The 17,632-nt window shown below is 32.9% G+C and overlaps 1 protein-coding gene across 2 annotated transcripts in view; it reads left to right on the forward strand.

The window, feature by feature from the left end:
• Positions 1-2,894, forward strand: part of LOC118190531 (poly(A) RNA polymerase GLD2-A-like) — a 103,099-nt gene extending 100,205 nt beyond the window's left edge. For both annotated transcript variants that reach the window (XM_035361256.2, XM_035361255.2), the window contains one exon: positions 2,661-2,894. In XM_035361256.2, coding sequence (XP_035217147.2) covers positions 2,661-2,791 — 131 coding nt within the window. In that variant the 3' untranslated portion in view covers positions 2,792-2,894. The remainder of the gene's footprint in view (positions 1-2,660) is intronic.
• The last annotated feature ends 14,738 nt before the right edge of the window (positions 2,895-17,632 follow it).

Genomic DNA, 17,632 nt, shown 5'->3' on the forward strand with positions numbered 1-17,632 from the left:
AATTCGGACACCCATAATCCGGAATGATTATGGGTGTTTACGCATGCGCATAATACATTTACGCGTGCGCGTTTAATGTATAACGGACGGTATAAGCTAAAATTATCTAATTATCTATTTCAGTTAATGTTGCAGATAGCGTTGTTCCTTAATCTTCGAAATGGATCCGGCTTATTATTTTTTAAAGACTGTTAGAGCAATTTTATAAAAGTAAGCTTGAACTTTCGATTATGTCAAATAGAATTCCCGATGCTGGAGCTCCCAAAGGATCTGCAAAGCGAAAGTATGTTTTGATGTCCATCAAACAAAAAGTGGAATTGCTTCAAAAAAATGGATAAAGGCATATCCTTTGTTTCTCTAACCATTCCAAAATCTGTTTATCAATTTCGCGCTGCTCTTCGGCGGGGGGGGGGGGAGAAGCCGCGGCGCGCAATGAATTGGAAGTTGATCTGTCAGCACTATCCTTATCTTCAGACCAGATGTTTTTATTTTATTTGGCTTATAATTCCTTACTAAATGCAGTATTTCATCTCGATGTACTCCGTCTTTGATAAGATTTAAATAAAATTTCTCGTCATTATAATTCGCTTCCGATAGTGAAGAAAGTGACGCAGAGGTTATTGAAAACGAAAAAATTTCGATTGACAAATTAGTCGGTATTCTCGACACAGCAATTATAGGACATGAACAGCGGAACTTTGTAACTGAACAAGAAATTATGTCTGATTATAGAATTAAACAGAAAGTATTATCACATAAAAGGAAGCAACTTAAACAACTTACATTGAAAGAAATGTTTAACCCCTTAAGCGTATATATACGCCTTGCTCAGCCGATGCGTTAACTTTGCGAATAATTTTAGGTGTAGCAGCGCAAAGCAAATGATAGCAGTTTGGAAGGACGTATATATACGCCTGGGGCAGTTAACGCATCGGCTGAGCAAGGCGTATATATACGCCCACGGCAGTTAAGGGGTTAATAAAGTAAACAAATAAATATTAAGCTTTTTTTTTTTTTTTTTTTTTTTTTTTTTTTTTTTTTTGTAAATTTTGATACCCTTTAGATCATAATTGCTCTTTATTTCATAAATTACAGTTTCATATTTGTAATTTTAGAATTTCTGCATGCCATCTTACCAGATTTAAACTGATGATCTATAATCCGGAATCGCCGAAGTCCCTACGAGTCCGGATTAACAACTTTTGACTGTATATATATATTTTTTTTCATACATTTTATATAATTATTTTGTTTAAATTTTTTGCCACTTTCTGTATTTTATGTATCTTGTTATAAGCCTTGTAATTCTGATTTGATGTATTTTTTATTGTAAAGATAGCTCAGACAGATCCAAAGATATGTACAAAATCTCTCTATAAGCCTTTGTGACATATGCCAATTTTTTGCCTACAGCAATGCTATGAAAATTTCTGGAAAACATTTTTTGATAACTTTAGGAGCAATTTTTTTCTAAACTTCCTGAAATGCTTGGGCAGTTCTATAAATAGAGCTGTGCTGGAAGTGGTAGTGAGCTTAATCATAGAGTTAGGGGCATGTGATTTTATTCAGTTACTGCTTTAGGCTTTGCATTGTGACTGATTTTGCATCACTTCTCCTTAAACTGGTTATGGTTGTCTGCTTTACTATATGAACTATTATTTATTTCAATAAAGAGTAAAATTCTCTTTGTTAATATAACATAGATATTAAGGAGACACAGTCAAAGAGGAAACATAGTCTGCAACAGGATTCTTACCTTTTATCCCACTGACCGTGAAACTGTTCCCAAATAGCATGATTTAGCATCAGTTATAGATATGCGTGACTTAACTTTTGTCATGTAAAGTACAGCAATCTGTTGAAAAGCATACTTTGCTTTTCAAAAATAATTAACTTATTTAAAACAAAGCTAATGTTTATTTTACTCATAAATTAAAGCAATTAGCCTGCAAAAGCAACCTTTATATTAAAACCAAAGTAAAACAGAAAGTGAGTGGACCCGAGTTCACTGACTCCGTCGTATAAATACATCACAACATATCGTCAGCAGGAATCACATTAATGTACTGCTGACTGGCCTCTGATCAAATTTGCATAAGGGAAACAAAACAAAACATTAAGCCAACAGTAACAGTGCAATACTTTCATAACATCTGCCCTTTTGTTTGATGCAACCCTGAATGATTCTCGATAAGCCGCTTTTTGTTTTTATGAACAAAGATATAAATTAACTATTATTGCTGTATCATTTACTATACATTTTGAAAGAACTTATTAAAATCTGCGACATGCCATTCCATTCACCTCAGCATGACAGAGATGCTACTATTTAGCTGTGATCAAATCTTTTCCCATTCTGTCATCAAATGGTCCTTGATGGATGCAAGTATGAACCCTTTATGTTCTCTTCCTCACCAGAAGAAACTTCCCCGTGGGCTTCCTGTTGGTTACTTTTCAAGCAGGGTGTGCAGTTCTTCAGTGCTTAAGTAACATTAAGAAATATAATTATGATAAATTAGCGTTATTGAAATTATAATAATAATTGTTTTATTTTTATTGACATTTATTAAAATATTTTAGTCATAATTCATGTATATTTCAGATTTATTTATTTAATTTTATTAATTTTTTAATTACATTTTTTAATTTATTATTTTCAGAACCATTTGATCTGACAAATACAGCTCGAGCTGTATTTATAAGTGAAGCATTTCATCATGTGAGACAAGTGTTTATTAATAGTTGGAATTGTATAAAGAATAATCCAGATCTGGATAGTATATTAAATTAAACTGAACTTTTTGAAGCCAGTATCAAATCTGCTGTATATACTTAAATGAAGAAAGTATTTTTATATACATATGTTTTTGAAAATAAAATGTTTTATTGAATTTGTTTATCTGTAGATGAATTTTGGGTTGATGTGCAATAATTCTTTAAAGTAAATTTAACAATTACTAGACTCATTTATTCAAAATTCAGTATTGCATCAAGAAATCTGTTAGCAAGCCTTTTTTGCTTCTCTTGGTCAATATACAGCATGTGACATAATTATAAAGTACAGCGCAATGTATGGTTAATATTTACCATAATTTCTGGAAGAAAGGTCGCATCAGCGTAAACGGCGCACTTGAGAAAAATGGTGAGAAGAAATTAAAATTACACAGAAACGCCGCAATAGATAAATTGGTGTGACATCGTAGTGGGCCGTATAGATGCAAAATCTCAACCTAAGTCCTGATATATGACATATCAGTTAAGAAAAATGCATGAAAGGAAACCATAACTCAAAAATAAATTAAAGGTAAGAAATGTTGAAAATATATTTACATTCATGTATATACTAAGAACTAAACATGTATATACCCACTAAAGAAGTCCATAGTTGTAATACTCAGACTATATTATAAAAAATGTTGCAAAAACGAAATATTAAATTTGAATGACAAAAGGAAATTTTAAATTTTACTTACAAAAGGAATTACAGCAAACTATACATTATACGCAGCCATCAAAATCTGATTCTTCACTATCTGAATTAAAAAGATTTAGTAAATCCTGATCTAAGTTCAAGTCTTCCAGATCGTCACATTTATCCTCTTGGTTTACAGTCTCTTTATCTAAGGATATAATTTCAGCTTCTTTGAACACTGCTATTATTGACGATATTTTTACCGATTTCCACGCACTTCCTACCCACTGTGCAACTTCTTCATAAGATGCTCTACACATTTTACCACTTTTGGTATACATATACAATTCTTCACTCATATAACACTCCCACTGCTTCGGACTTCAGCTTTGAAGGATTTATTACCTGACAAATCTAATGGTTGTAAGATTTTTGCCAAACCATCAGGAATTATTGCTACGGTCGTAGACAATTTTTGACATCTGGTTTTTACTGGCTCAAGTAAATGAGCATGCATAGAATGTTGGAAAAAAGATGCCTTATGGCACTGTCAAACATTTTGTAGCCACTCGTGCATGATTGTTTCGCTTATCCAGCCATTCTTGTTTACACAAATAATTACGTCATTAGGAAAAATCTCCTTTCGGAATAGTCTTTCGTTTAAAAATGATCATTGGCTTTAGCTTGTCACCGTTTGTGGCACAAGCTAACACACATGTAAATGACATTCTTTCATGCCGCGTCGTAAGCACAGATATGGTTTTTGCACCAGTTTCATCAACAGTTCTGTTTGCAGGAGAGTCCAAAGCTAACGGCGTTTCATCCATATTTATTATCTGTGACCGAAGAATTTTTTTTTTTTTTTTTTTTTTTTTTGTCAATAATATCTGTCACATATTTTAGAAAAGATGCCTTTTTATCCTGCCAGTCCATTGGTAATTGTTGCCCGACTGTTTTTTTAGTATGCACAGAAATATTTTTTCTTTTCATTTATCTGCTAGACCAGCAAGGCCCTCCTTTGAAATCATTTATGTTCATTTGTTTTGCTATAAATTTTGCTTGTAAGCAAATTTTTACAGTTGAAATTGTCATTCCCTTTCCTTGTTGCTCCTTTATCCAGTTTGCAAGGTCGTCCTCTAAATTTGGCCACCTTACAGTACCACTTCTTTTGGCTTGTTTCTCTTGTGGCATATTTTTAAGAAGTTCTTTTTCAGTTCTCCAATGTCGAATACATCTCTCGTCCATTTCAAACTCTCGAGCTGCTGCTCTATTTCCAATTTGTTCAGCACATGAAATTACATTAAGCTTAAAACCAGCAGTATAGCTTCTGTGTTGTTTAAGTGCTATTTTCAAAAATTTCCGCTTCCTTCTTACTTAAAAACTATCCGACAAGTACTTGTACCCAAACTGATGGGATCTGTATCTGGTAGAATGCCAAGAAAAATCGATTCATGCTGAAGGGGGAATACGTCAGAGTTCGTCATTGCGAGGCAGGTGCAGTCGTGTCTGCCTTTGAAAAAAATTGCAGAAAAGGTGGGTGGGGAGAGGATGGGTCGTGGAAGATTCATCGAGTGGCAGAGGAGAGAGACTATTCAAACTGATGAGAATGTTGATTTGAAAGAAGGAAGAATGTTATTGTTCTGAGATCCCGTTTAGAGTGAATATGGCATGTAGGTCCGTTCAAGGGAAAGAATGTAAACAAAGTAACGTTCGCAAAAAAGCAACTGAGTTGTGTTTTGTGTGGGAACAACACCAGTCTATGTACAATGACCATCATAGGAAATATTTTATTTTTAGTGCACCTTAATGCCGCACCTGCTGAAAATTTAAGTTTTAAGGCCTGCCACATGAGGACACTTGCGACGTAGTTGATGCAACTTTTTTGACGCCGGTGTAAATTCACGTGACGCAGAAGACGTAAAACTGAGTACGCTCCTGTTCAGCTTTTTCGCACGCGACACGTTCGTATAGGCAATAGCCGACCGAGTTCTTATCACGTGTCATAATCAGAAAACCTTCTTGCTTACCCGTTTCAATATGGTGTCAGAACCACATAGAGATGAGTTTTTCCTTAGAAATATCATATATGTATACAGCAATAAAATTATCAGCATTGTTCATGCCATCTTCAGATTTCTCAAACCGTATATATTGCTATAAATTTAAAATTCTTATTAAAGGGGAAAACTGTATATTTATAAAGCAATGATCCTACCAGTATATCCATATGCTTTACCTATTTATAACACCGTAAGTAATAGGAACCTAAATAAATTACAGTTTCTACAAAATCAAAGTTTCTGCCTTACAAAATTCTCCTTAATTATTATAAATATTGGCTACATCATGTGTTATAAAAAGCTCTATAAATATCCCAATATTAAATACACCAAAAACTAACTTCAGCAATATAACAACTTCTAAAATAAAGCAGTTGACTGTGAAAGATTATTCAATAAAATACAATTACGAAATTTTGGAGGAAAGTTACAACTTGTGTCATACAGCAATCATTGATTGAAGTTTAATTAAATTACCTTTGCAGCGACTTCTACTTGTTACATTATTTTTCACAAACACTGGTATCACAGATAGCTGAGTGGTCAGTGCGCTGTCTTGCAAATGGAAAGGTGGCGAGTTCGAACCTCACCCGTAGACAGTATATAATTCACTTAGCTTTTCTCATTTTGAAACGTGTTTCTTATATTTAATCATGAATCATTATATTCTTATTTTACCTATTATTATTGTTTTCATTTCTTATTTTATTCATTATTATTATTGTTTTTAATTTAGTTTAAAAATGTGCATTGCAAATAGAAATCCTTATGTAATAATATGTCCGCACCTCTTTATCATATATCATCTATAAATTCTCTCTTTATTTTTATTTTATTGCATATTTTATCATGCACATAATTTCTCATAAACTGTCCAAAGTTTGAACCTCATTCTAATTTCAAAAATAAATAAAAAGAAAAACAAAAGACCAAGGGAGAGGGATTTCATACAATATAGAATCTGCAAGTCTGTCAAACTGGTCGATATTCATCCTGAAGTAATTAAAAAACAAGTAATATACAAAACAAAAAAAAAAAAGAATCAATTCCTACTTAGATCCATAAAGAAAAATTAAAAAAATACAAAAATAAATAAATAAAAATACAAACAGAATTCTTTAAAATTAAAAATTTTAATATGTGAAAAAACTGTATTAACATCAAGTGCCATTCACTACAAGTTTAAAAAGTTGTATTTGAACTTGAGTGAATGAATAAAAAGCATTTTATGTACAGAATTTGAACAAGGTATAGGGAGAGTCTGAGCTAATAGTAGGAATTTAGTAATTCCGGATATTCATTTCGCAAACGAGGCAGTAAAAAAAAAAACTGAACAAGTCGCTCTAAATTAATCTTTCGGACCCATTTTTTGCGGTTTTGCCTCTGCTTAATAATTGCACTTAATAGTAAAGTTTAAGGTATAAAAAAATCATCTGATTCGGACAACTTGCCGCAAACATACAGAAGCACAGCGAAATAGTAAGATACAGCTCTGTTGACGCTATATTACAGCGTCACGTGATTTTTGCGCAAAATAATTCTATTGGTTAAACGCACTCTTTGCAAGCGTACTCTTTTGGACGCTTTTACGATGGTAACGTAAAAGCGCGTTCGTCAGCTACGTTTCGAGCGTACTCGTTTGGACGCTTTTACGATGGTAACGTAAAAGCGCGTTCGTCAGCTACGTTTCGAGCGTACTCGTGTGGACGGGCCTTTAAAAACGAAATTACGGTAGTATTTCTTCAACTCTAAGACACATGCCTTAATTTCTATTCTGTTACCAGAAAAAAAGACTTACTTATTCTGAGAAAATAAGGTGAAGAAATTAAGCATTAAATTACATCTAGGAAATATTTGTTTTCAGTAATTGACTTAATAATTTATGAACAATACTACTATTCATAATTTAGTAACTTTGAAAACTTGTAATTTCAAAAAAAACTAGTACCTTTGAAAAATCTTTGATTCCAAAACATATCTCATTTTTCATAACTTTCATTTTGTACAAAAAGAAGCTTCATAAGATTTAAAAAAAAAAAAAAAAAGTCTTACTCTGGTATTTTTCCCCACTGTACTTATGTAATGTGATGAAATTCCAGAAAAGATTTAGGAATTACTCTAGAAATTTTTAAAATACACTTTAGACAAAAATACACTGTGACAGGGAAGATGTTACACAATGAATAGACTCAAAAACATGTCATACAGGCAATGCTTCAATGACTTATAATACAGGATTGTCAAGAAATAAGATCCCAATTTTGCTAAACCTGACATGGTATCAGGCTAATGAGTATTGTTCCTTGGCTGTTGTATACCATGTAGTAATAGTCTGAGTTTACTGTTTGTTCCATGTGTAAAAAAGGGTATTTGACAAATGTGTAGTCAAGCTGAGATAGACTGGCCTGAACTGTTTGTGATAGGGCATTATTTTGTTGAAAAATTACATCTGGAATGCCTTGCAGATATTGGTGAATATCTGTTGGTGCTAATAGTACACTCATGTCCATAAATTAAGAATAATTCGGAGTCACGCGGAAATCGAACTCTAAAATAAATATATCACCTGTAAAATCACTACACACATCTTCAAGAATCATATGCAAATTTCAGGAAGTAACCAGATGACACCGATGGTACGTCACAATGACGATAGTGTAAGAGAGTGATATATAAGGAATACAGGCAAAGAAGTAAAATTGTTCGCGGGCGCTTTATAAGCATTTCAGTGCAATAACCGAATTGTTATGACACAAAAGACGCATTTAGATGATTTTTTACGTGGTAGAATTATCGGTAGTCTGGAATGTGGGCGTACCCAACTGGAAGTATCAGACGAACTTGGAATTGCCCAGAGTGTCATCTCCAGGCTTTGGCAACGATTTCAAGATGATGGTAATGTGAGTAGACGTTACAGCACAGGTCGCCCCAGAGGACCGGTATTTGGCAGTTACTGCCAAAAGAAACAGGCGGAGCACAGCTTCAGACCTGTCACGTCAGCTCTTTTAGCCACTGGTACGACAATTTCAAGGCAGACCGTATACAGACGCTTAGGGCAGATTGGTCTATATGCTCGTAGACCTGTCAGATGCGTTCCACTTACTGCAGCTCACTGTTGCCTGCGGTTATCCTGAAGTAGAGAGCAATGCATTGTGGACACCGCAACAGTGGGCTTTGTGTGATGTTTTCCGACGAGTCCAGGTTTAACTTGCAGTCTGATTCTCGCCGGACTTTCATATGGAGAGTTCCAGGTACCCGTTACCACCAAGAAAAAATCATTGAACGACACCGTTACGGTGGTGCAGGAGTGCTCGTTTGGAGTGGAATTATTATAGGTTCCAGAACTCACCTGCATGTTCAAATTGGAACCATGACAAGCCAAATCTATCGGGACGTCATTCTGGAACAACATGTACGTTTGTTTCGGGGCGCCATGGGCGCACAATTTGTGTTTATGGATGACAACGCCCGTCCTCACCGTGCAAACATTGTAAGCGAATGCCTTCAATCGGAGGATATCACCCGTATGGACTGGCTAGCATTCTCACCGGACTTGTATCCGGTAGAGCACGTGTGGGACATCCTTGGCCGACGAGTTACAGCCCGTCAACCTCCTCTTACATGTCTACCGGAACTTCAGAGAGCCTTGCTTTTTGAGTGGTGTAATATCCCCCCAAGATCAGATCGATAATTTGATACTCAGCATGCCAAAATCGCTAAATTTTTAATAATATGAAACATATAGCAATTTTTTTTTGCTCTTTACCTTTCGTTTAATAAATAAGGTTTACAAATAAGTCAAATTTGGTTTGCTTCTAACTCTTCCTTTGCCTGATTTTGCATTATCCTTAATTTATGGACATGAGTATATTTCTAATCATGATTTCACTCTAATGGGATTGTCTGGTGCTCCAAAAAAGTAGACAAATCCTTCTAGTTACCATGTGGTCTTCAAACTTTCGCATGATGATCATCCGTGAGACAGGAATGGTTTCATGTTTGAACACTAGTTCTTCCATTTTGCACCAAATTCAGGTCTATTGCAACACTACTCTAAGCAATGAGTCGATTGGCTCATTGTTGAGAGTAACCTTTGCAAGAGGACAGGATAATAAAACTCACCAAATAGTGCAACACTGCCCATATTAGAATTGGAGCATCAAAATCTCTCTATGTATATTTTAAAATATCACCATTCCTAGATTTGGATACACAACAGAAATTTTTAGAACTTGTTTTGTCAGTATTGATTTTCAATCTTCACCACTAACTTTCAATACACTGGATTTTAGCTTGCATTAATAATAAAAAAAAATAAAAAAAAAAAAAAAAACCGTGATTGAGATTATTGGAATGTATTGCAATAGCTGAGTCACCCGCATAGCAAGCAACCATGTAATTGTGATCCTATTTAAAATTTGGGAGTGATGAGGGTTTATTATATACAGTAAACCTCTACTTAGAAACACCTCTTAATTTGGGACAGATGGCATGTTTTCTTTAAAGCTTTAATACAGCTTATTCATCTCTCTTTTAAGGATATTCAGATAGAGAAAACAAACGGTTTTACATTTGAAGAATTTTTTACCTCTGTTGAGGGCATACCTGCTCTGAATTCTGTTGTTTACTTGACTTGATCTTTCCACATATGCTTTAACCAGTCTTTTTTTTTTGGGGGGGGGGTGTATGTCAACAATTAAGCCCCTTTATTCTAATTTTCATGCTTTTGAACTGGGATATTATTCTCAAATAAAAGCCCATTCTTTCTCTTTTCTCCCATAAATATGTAATTGAAACTTAAAAAGACACCATTTCTTCAAACTATATTGTTAATTTCAAATAAAGTGTTAAAAAAATTATTTACCGTAAAGAGTAAATATGGAATCGGAGTGCAAAGTATTATCTATTGGAGAAAGAATAAATGTTATTGAAATAACACTAAGAGGCTTGCAATAAAATTTGGTTTCAGCAAAACTCATATTGGGCATCTTTACAGCAAAAAGAAAAAAAAAAAAAAAAATGCTGAAAGAGTGTTGTTAAAGGTTTAATGAAAACAGAAAAGGTAATTTCCTGAGACTTGAGGTTTAGATATTTATCAAGTAACATGCCTATTTTTAGAAAGAGCTATTAACTGTACTCCATTGTGTTAACATGGCTGGAGAAAGCAAGAATGGTAATTAACAAAACATCATAATCCTCCTCTTTCTAATACAAAGGATAAAAATATTGCAATTTCTGGACACTTAATTTAAAATTTATGAAATTGGTTTAAAATTAGAGTACCCAAATTTTAAAGCATCTAATGGATGACTTGGAAAATTCCGTGCGCATCATAGCATTAAAGTGATTTTCGGTGAATCTGCATCGATGTTGAAGCATGTGAAAATTTGAAAAAAGGTTTGGTTAATTAATTGATAGAAAGATATCCACAGTGCTGATGAAACAGCTTTAATCTGTAAGCACAGTAAAATCATAAAAAAGAATTGTAAACATGGCTATTTTTAGAAAGAGCTATTAACTGTACTACATTGTGTTAACATGACGGCAGAAAACAAGAATGGTAATTAACAAAACATCATGACCCTCCTCTTTTAATTTTGAAGTGCTGAAATTACCAATTCCCTAGAAATTTAATTGCAAAATATGGATGTCTAAAGAGATAATAACTCATTGATTTGTTCAATTGAATAAAAAAATGCAGAAACAAGAAAAGTACATCATGGTGATTCCTATCGAGAATGCAACCTGTCATCCTGTTTTGCAACTAAAATATGTGAAAATAATCATTTACCTCCACCCCCAACTACATCAATAATACAGTTATCAGATTAAGGTATCATTTGTTTATTTAAAGCATCTTATAAGAAATCAGTTTTATAACCAAAACTAACATAAACAAAAGACTCATCTGGCTTTTTTAATTACCTTTAATTAACAAAACACAATTAAGATAATTAAGTTACAAAGTAAAATCTCGGGGAACAACGCGCTTAGGCCATTACTCCAATACATCGACTGAAGGCTATAGTCTTTTTTTGACTAGTGTTTCTTCCGGCGACCGCCAGGTGGCGTTCGTTGAGCCGTGGGGGTTACAGACTACCGCGTATTTTTATTTCCTCCATAGGAAACGCAACCGGCGAGAAAATTTGCCGATTTAGCGGGTCTTGGCGAAATTGTGTGGCTAGCGCATGCGCAGAAAAGGACTAACTATCGTATTGTGATGATATGTCGTATTTAGTAGCGTGATACTTGATCGCCGGTTTTTCGTAATGGCGGCTTATATGTAATTGTGCATGTGTCAAACATAATTACTGAAGCATCAAACATTATATGTGATTAGTGGGGGTATTAAATAAAGAAAAATGGCGTTTCATTTTTCAAGAGTGTACTTATGGTGCTTTTTTTTATGGCATGACTACGTGTCGAGCTATTGGCAGTTACTAACACTGCGTATGGTTAGCGTGGTAGCATTACAGTAAACATAAATATTAGGTATAGAAAACATATATATTAGGCAGGGCTAAAGAAAGAGAAGGGCTGGGTCATCCCTTTGAGAAGAACGATGCCGACACGAACCCCTCTTGGGGAGGATACTGGATGTTATGTGACGTCACTGGGTTCGCCCCTTCGTCGACTAACCAGAGCATCAATGCGAAAGATTGAATCTTTAGTTCTTGGATTCTCTTTCTTTAGCCCTGTTAGTTTCAGAGAAAGAGTTTTTTTTTTTTTTTTTACTTGAAAGTTATAACTGATGATACTTTTAAAGGGATTTTGTATTTCGAAAGTTCTTGTAATGAGAAATCATTGAAAAAATGGTATCGTGTGCCGTTGCTACCTGTAGCAATACGTATCATAATACGAAAGAAACTAGCGTGGTATTTCATAGATTTCCGTACAAAAATATTCAGTTAACGAAAGAATGGTTGCATAGGTGTCGAAGAGCGGATATTGTTAACACAAAGAGTGCTCGAATATGCAGCATTCACTTCACTGAATCTGATTATGAGGATGATATGAAAAATAGGTTGCTAGGATTACGGACAAAAAAGATACTGAAGTCAACTACTATTCCAACTGCTTGTATTCCTGACTTGGTTATTTATCAGAATACATCAAGGCAGCAAAGGCAACAAAAAAGAAAAAATTTACAAAGTGCATTTGAAAGAATTCAGAATTTAAGTCCTAAAAAGGCATGTCTGGAACTTAAAAACGATAACAGTAATAGCTATGAGGAGCTCACTGAAAATAATATTACTCAGCAATTTTGTAACTGTTCCAACCTCCAGAAAAATGTGAATGATTTAATCACAAAATTATCAGCTCTTGAGAATAAGGTTTCTGTTTTACAGACTGAGAGAAAGCAGCATTTAAAAACTATCTCCCAGCAAAGAAAAAGATTTAAAAGGAATAGAAAACTAATATTAGAAGAAGTTCAGAAACTGAGGAAAGACATTAAAAAAGTGAATCAAGAAAATGAAAAACTAAGAAAAATGAAAACGTATATTCAAAAAATATTTACCGAAACTCAAATAAATGCATTAATGAAAAAAAGCGAATTAAATGGTCTCCAGACGACATTTCAAAAAGCATAGTAATCAGATCGTTATCCGTAAAGTCATACGACTTCTGGAAAGAAAAAATGGGTATTCCGCTTCCAAGTGCAAGTACACTGAAAAGATGGTGCTCAAGATTCAGTTGCATTCCTGGAATTTTAAATGATGTACTGTTATTGATTAAAAAAACTTGCCAAAATGCAACTGACGAAGAAAGATTATGCGTATTAAGTTTCGATGAAATTCATATAGATTCAAGACTCTGTTATGATTCAAAATTGGATCAGATATTAGGTCCTTTTAAAAAGACTCAATTTGTATTGGTTCGAGGACTCATTTCGCAATGGAAACAGCCCATTTATTTTGATTTTGATCGTCAAATGAAGGAAAATCTTCTGTCTTCCATTTTGTTTGCACTTGAATCGTCTGGGCTTCGAGTCAAAGCAATTGTATCTGACATGGGAGGTAGTCAGACCCTTTGGAAAGAATTACAAATTTCAACAGATAAATCTTTCTTTTACAGTCCCAAGTTCAGCACCAAAATATGGGTTTTCGCTGATATGCCGCATTGCATAAAGCTTTTGAGAAACCATTTTCTTGATAAAGGTTTTATGCTCGGAAATGGTACAGTTATAAACAAAGACGTTATATATGAAGTACTCAATAAAGATATCGGAGAAATTAAACTGTGCTATAAACTGAAACCTCAATTTTTATCTGTAAAAGGGAACGAGAGACAGAAAGTAGCACCAGCAAAAGCATTATTTTCCTCCACAACGGCTAAAGCAATTATGCATTTGACTGGTAATGCTGCAACAAGTAATTTTTTTTTCAATGGTTGATGATTTTTTTGACATTATGAATAGTAGTGTACCATTACCCCCTAGCAATAAGCCTTTAAAAGCTGCTTTCGGCCTAGAAAGCTATTATGAAGTACAAAAAGAAAAATTAAATGAGATTAAGCAAATGATTTTTGATCGCAGGTATGCAGAAAGAAGACAATGCTACCTTTTCAGAAAGGTATTATCATATCGATAAATTCGCTTTTCGGTTTATTTGACGACGTAAAATCTATAAATGTGAAATATATTTTAACATCAAGACTGACTCAAGATGTATTAGAAAGCTTGTTCAGCCAGATTCGGGGTCTAGGGCGTTTTAATGACCATCCGTCTCCATCAGACGTAATAATTCGTCTGAAAAGGTTGCTATTGGCAAACAAATTGCCTAAATTGTCGTTAAAGACAAATGCTAATGACTGTGAAGATGTGAAGAAAGTTGAAGCATATTTGACAAAAGAGCTGTTGGAAACAGCTTTTTCTTCAAATGAAAAGGCACAAATGTTTGAGTCTTCCTTATACGAAGATGATTTAATTAATTACGAAGACATCTATGATGAATGTACGTCACTTCCTTGGGAAACCGAAATTTATGATTCAACGAAAGATATATCTGCATATGAACAAGAATCGCTCGCTTATGTGGCAGGTTATATTGCATATCGTGTGAAAGATAAAGATCCTACTTTGGGTGAAATATCAAAAAAATTCGTAGATATTTCTAACGACTCAAATTGGATATTTTTATTATCTAAAGGAGGATTAACTGTACCATCACCAGTTTGGATGGAAACGATGATGAAAATGGAAAATGCTTTCCGTTCTTTTCATGGCAGTTCTTTTCGAAAAGGTAGAGGTGTAATTCAGAATCTCATTTATGAACTTGAGAAACTTTTTCCCTCCGTGAATAAGAGTGCAATTCGTTTATTTTGCCGTTTACGAACATTTATAAGGGTTCGGCACTTGAATAGGAATGCAACCCTTGTATCGGCAAGAAAAGCTGACCAGAAAGCAAATAAATGGATAAAGAGTAATAGAGGATTATTGAACCAAACTATATAGGAAAAAAAAATCATGTAAGTTGATTCATATTATTCCTACCAAAAATAATAATTTGAATCATTACTTTATTATTCACTTAATTTGTGACCTAATTTATGCACGTTTCAATTAATTATTTGGACTACTATATAAAATATTATATTTATTATACACTAATTTAGACTGCTAAATTTTACTATATAAAATAAACCATGAAATTCTGAATAAACATAAATTAGTATCAGAGCATATACTTTTAAAATGTAAGAATACATGCTATTATTCCAAAATATATAAATACTATTTTAAAATATTTTCATTATTGAGTAATTGACGTTAAATAATAATACTGATACTGATATTCCATAATAATGCTTTAATAATATACATTGCAAAAGCTTACAAAATTCTACTACTCATTATCAACGCTAATTGAAAAGCAAAAATGGAAGAAGTGAAATTTGTTTCGTTTTAATGTGTTATAAAATCTATTATTAGCATTAACTAATTTTTAATTAGATAGATGTGTAATGTCTTTAGCATGTATTCTCAAAATGTATTTGCATATTTTTATTTAATATTTCTATAATGCAAATTACTTTGCGACTAACTTATATTTTAACGCAAAAAGAATTCTTCGTAAATGTAGAAATTTACGTATGTTATCGGTGGGTTATTATTTACATATATTTAAAAAGATGATTATGAAAAAGAATTACTACATTTAGGGTACACTCGACCTAAAAAATTAGTTATGTTTACGCATATGTGTTAATTAAAAAATAGTTATGTTTATGCATGTTTTACTTACGTTTTACGCATATTAGAGTTTAACGTAAATACATTTCTAGTTCATATATAAATGCATGTATATTGCAATTTCATGAGCTAAAATCTCGGCTCATACTGGTTATTAAACTATTTTTCAAAGCGTTTTGATTCTCAAGCAAATGCTTAAGAAACTGAACAGCAGAACTGACCAAGCGAACCCAACTACGTCATCAGTCTCTTCTTTCGGTTTCAGCCGCGAGAAGCTGGTGAACTAGCCCTTTAGCCCTGTATATTAGGTGGGATTTAGTAAACCATGATATTTAATAATGATTATGTTTGGTTGAAAGAGAACAATAAAATAATAATAATTCTTTCTAATTTAATAATGACTAGTTAGTTAAGTTTAGCCTATATAGTTCGGTGTTAATAACTCTGTAACTATAACATGTATTGTATATATTTACCTATTAAATAATTCTGTTAAGATATGTATTGTTTCCTATAAAATATCAAGTGAATGTATAAGTGTTAATAATTTATTCATTTTAAGAGTTTTTATTTAACTCTTTTCGTCTTCCTTTGCTTCCGTTGTCTAGTTTGTAACACTTGCCAAGTGTGATATATTTTCTTTTATATATCATGAATGGCATAATATTCAAAATATGTATTTCAGTTTTAAAGAAAAATTCAATCTCAGAAATATTTTATCATGTAAGAAATGTTAATCAAAAGTAACATAGTTAGGTAATATAATTAAGACACAATAATAGGTAATATATTTTGAAAGATCATTTTAAGTAATTATTACATTTATAAGTGTTAGGCTTATTTTAGATTTTAACATATACTTGAGTAATTGATTATTACTATCCCTTTAATGACAGATTTAAATAAATTATAAATATATCTTTTCATACTTAGACATAAGTAATTATTATTTCTGTAACTTTTCCTTCATTAAGAGACTGTTAGTTTTCACACTTTGAAAAATTCTTTAATTTATAATTTAATAACTTGTTTTAATAAGACACAAAAAGTATATTTTATAACTCATAATGATAGTGTTCCATTTAAAAACTATTAGATATGTAGGTACTTTTTTCTGTTATATGGGCACTGCAAAAAAACAGTGTTAAAATATGTGATAACTTGCTGAACATAGCAATAATGTGATCAGCTAAGTCATCTTGGTTTTATGAGTGAATTGAGGCAAATATTCATGTGTTATTATATGTTTATTATACTTTCTTATTCTCACTAAATAAATATAATTTACATGCCTTACAGCTTGGGTTGTGCATTTTTCCAATACTAACCGTAGTCTTTGTGCATTGGACTTCGATATATAAAGCATTTGTAATGAAATCTAGAAAATGTTCCTTTTGATGTCATTTCAAAACAGAAGATATATTTAACTTCCCAGTCCTCTATGAAAGCATGCAAAACCTATTTATCGGGCCCTGTTTGACATTCTCATTCTGAGCATATGCCACAGAAATTTAACAAAGTTATGCACAGTGTTTCATCGATTTAATTTAATGTCTGCTGGACGTGTTTTTGGCTGTGCTAAGCAGCGACCATGAACATCCTTGAAAAAGAAACTGTCACTGCAATTTTTGGTACTATTCGGTTTCGAGGGCCGTAAAAAATCGCCAAATTATCGTTGATGCCAATGCTGCCAAAAAGAATTGCTGCAACCCTAATAATTGCGGCAAGAAAGGAAGTATAATAGTAAATAACTATTTAAGATTGATGTTTTAATTTAGATGAAAGGTTAATTTCATATAATACTTTTTTATTATTATAATTTATATGAAAAAGGCTAAACATGACTGAATGGAAGCATAAGAGTAAATAACTATTTCAGATCTTTATTATAATTTATTTTATATTATTATTATAATTTTGCAATTAAAATATGTGAAAATAATCATTTACCCCTCCCCCCAACTACAT

Source organism: Stegodyphus dumicola, chromosome 2 (genome assembly GCF_044657685.1).
Source record: "Stegodyphus dumicola isolate Sdum_Otavi_A_Nest chromosome 2, ASM4465768v1".
In the NCBI taxonomy this organism is placed as follows: domain Eukaryota; kingdom Metazoa; phylum Arthropoda; class Arachnida; order Araneae; family Eresidae; genus Stegodyphus; species Stegodyphus dumicola.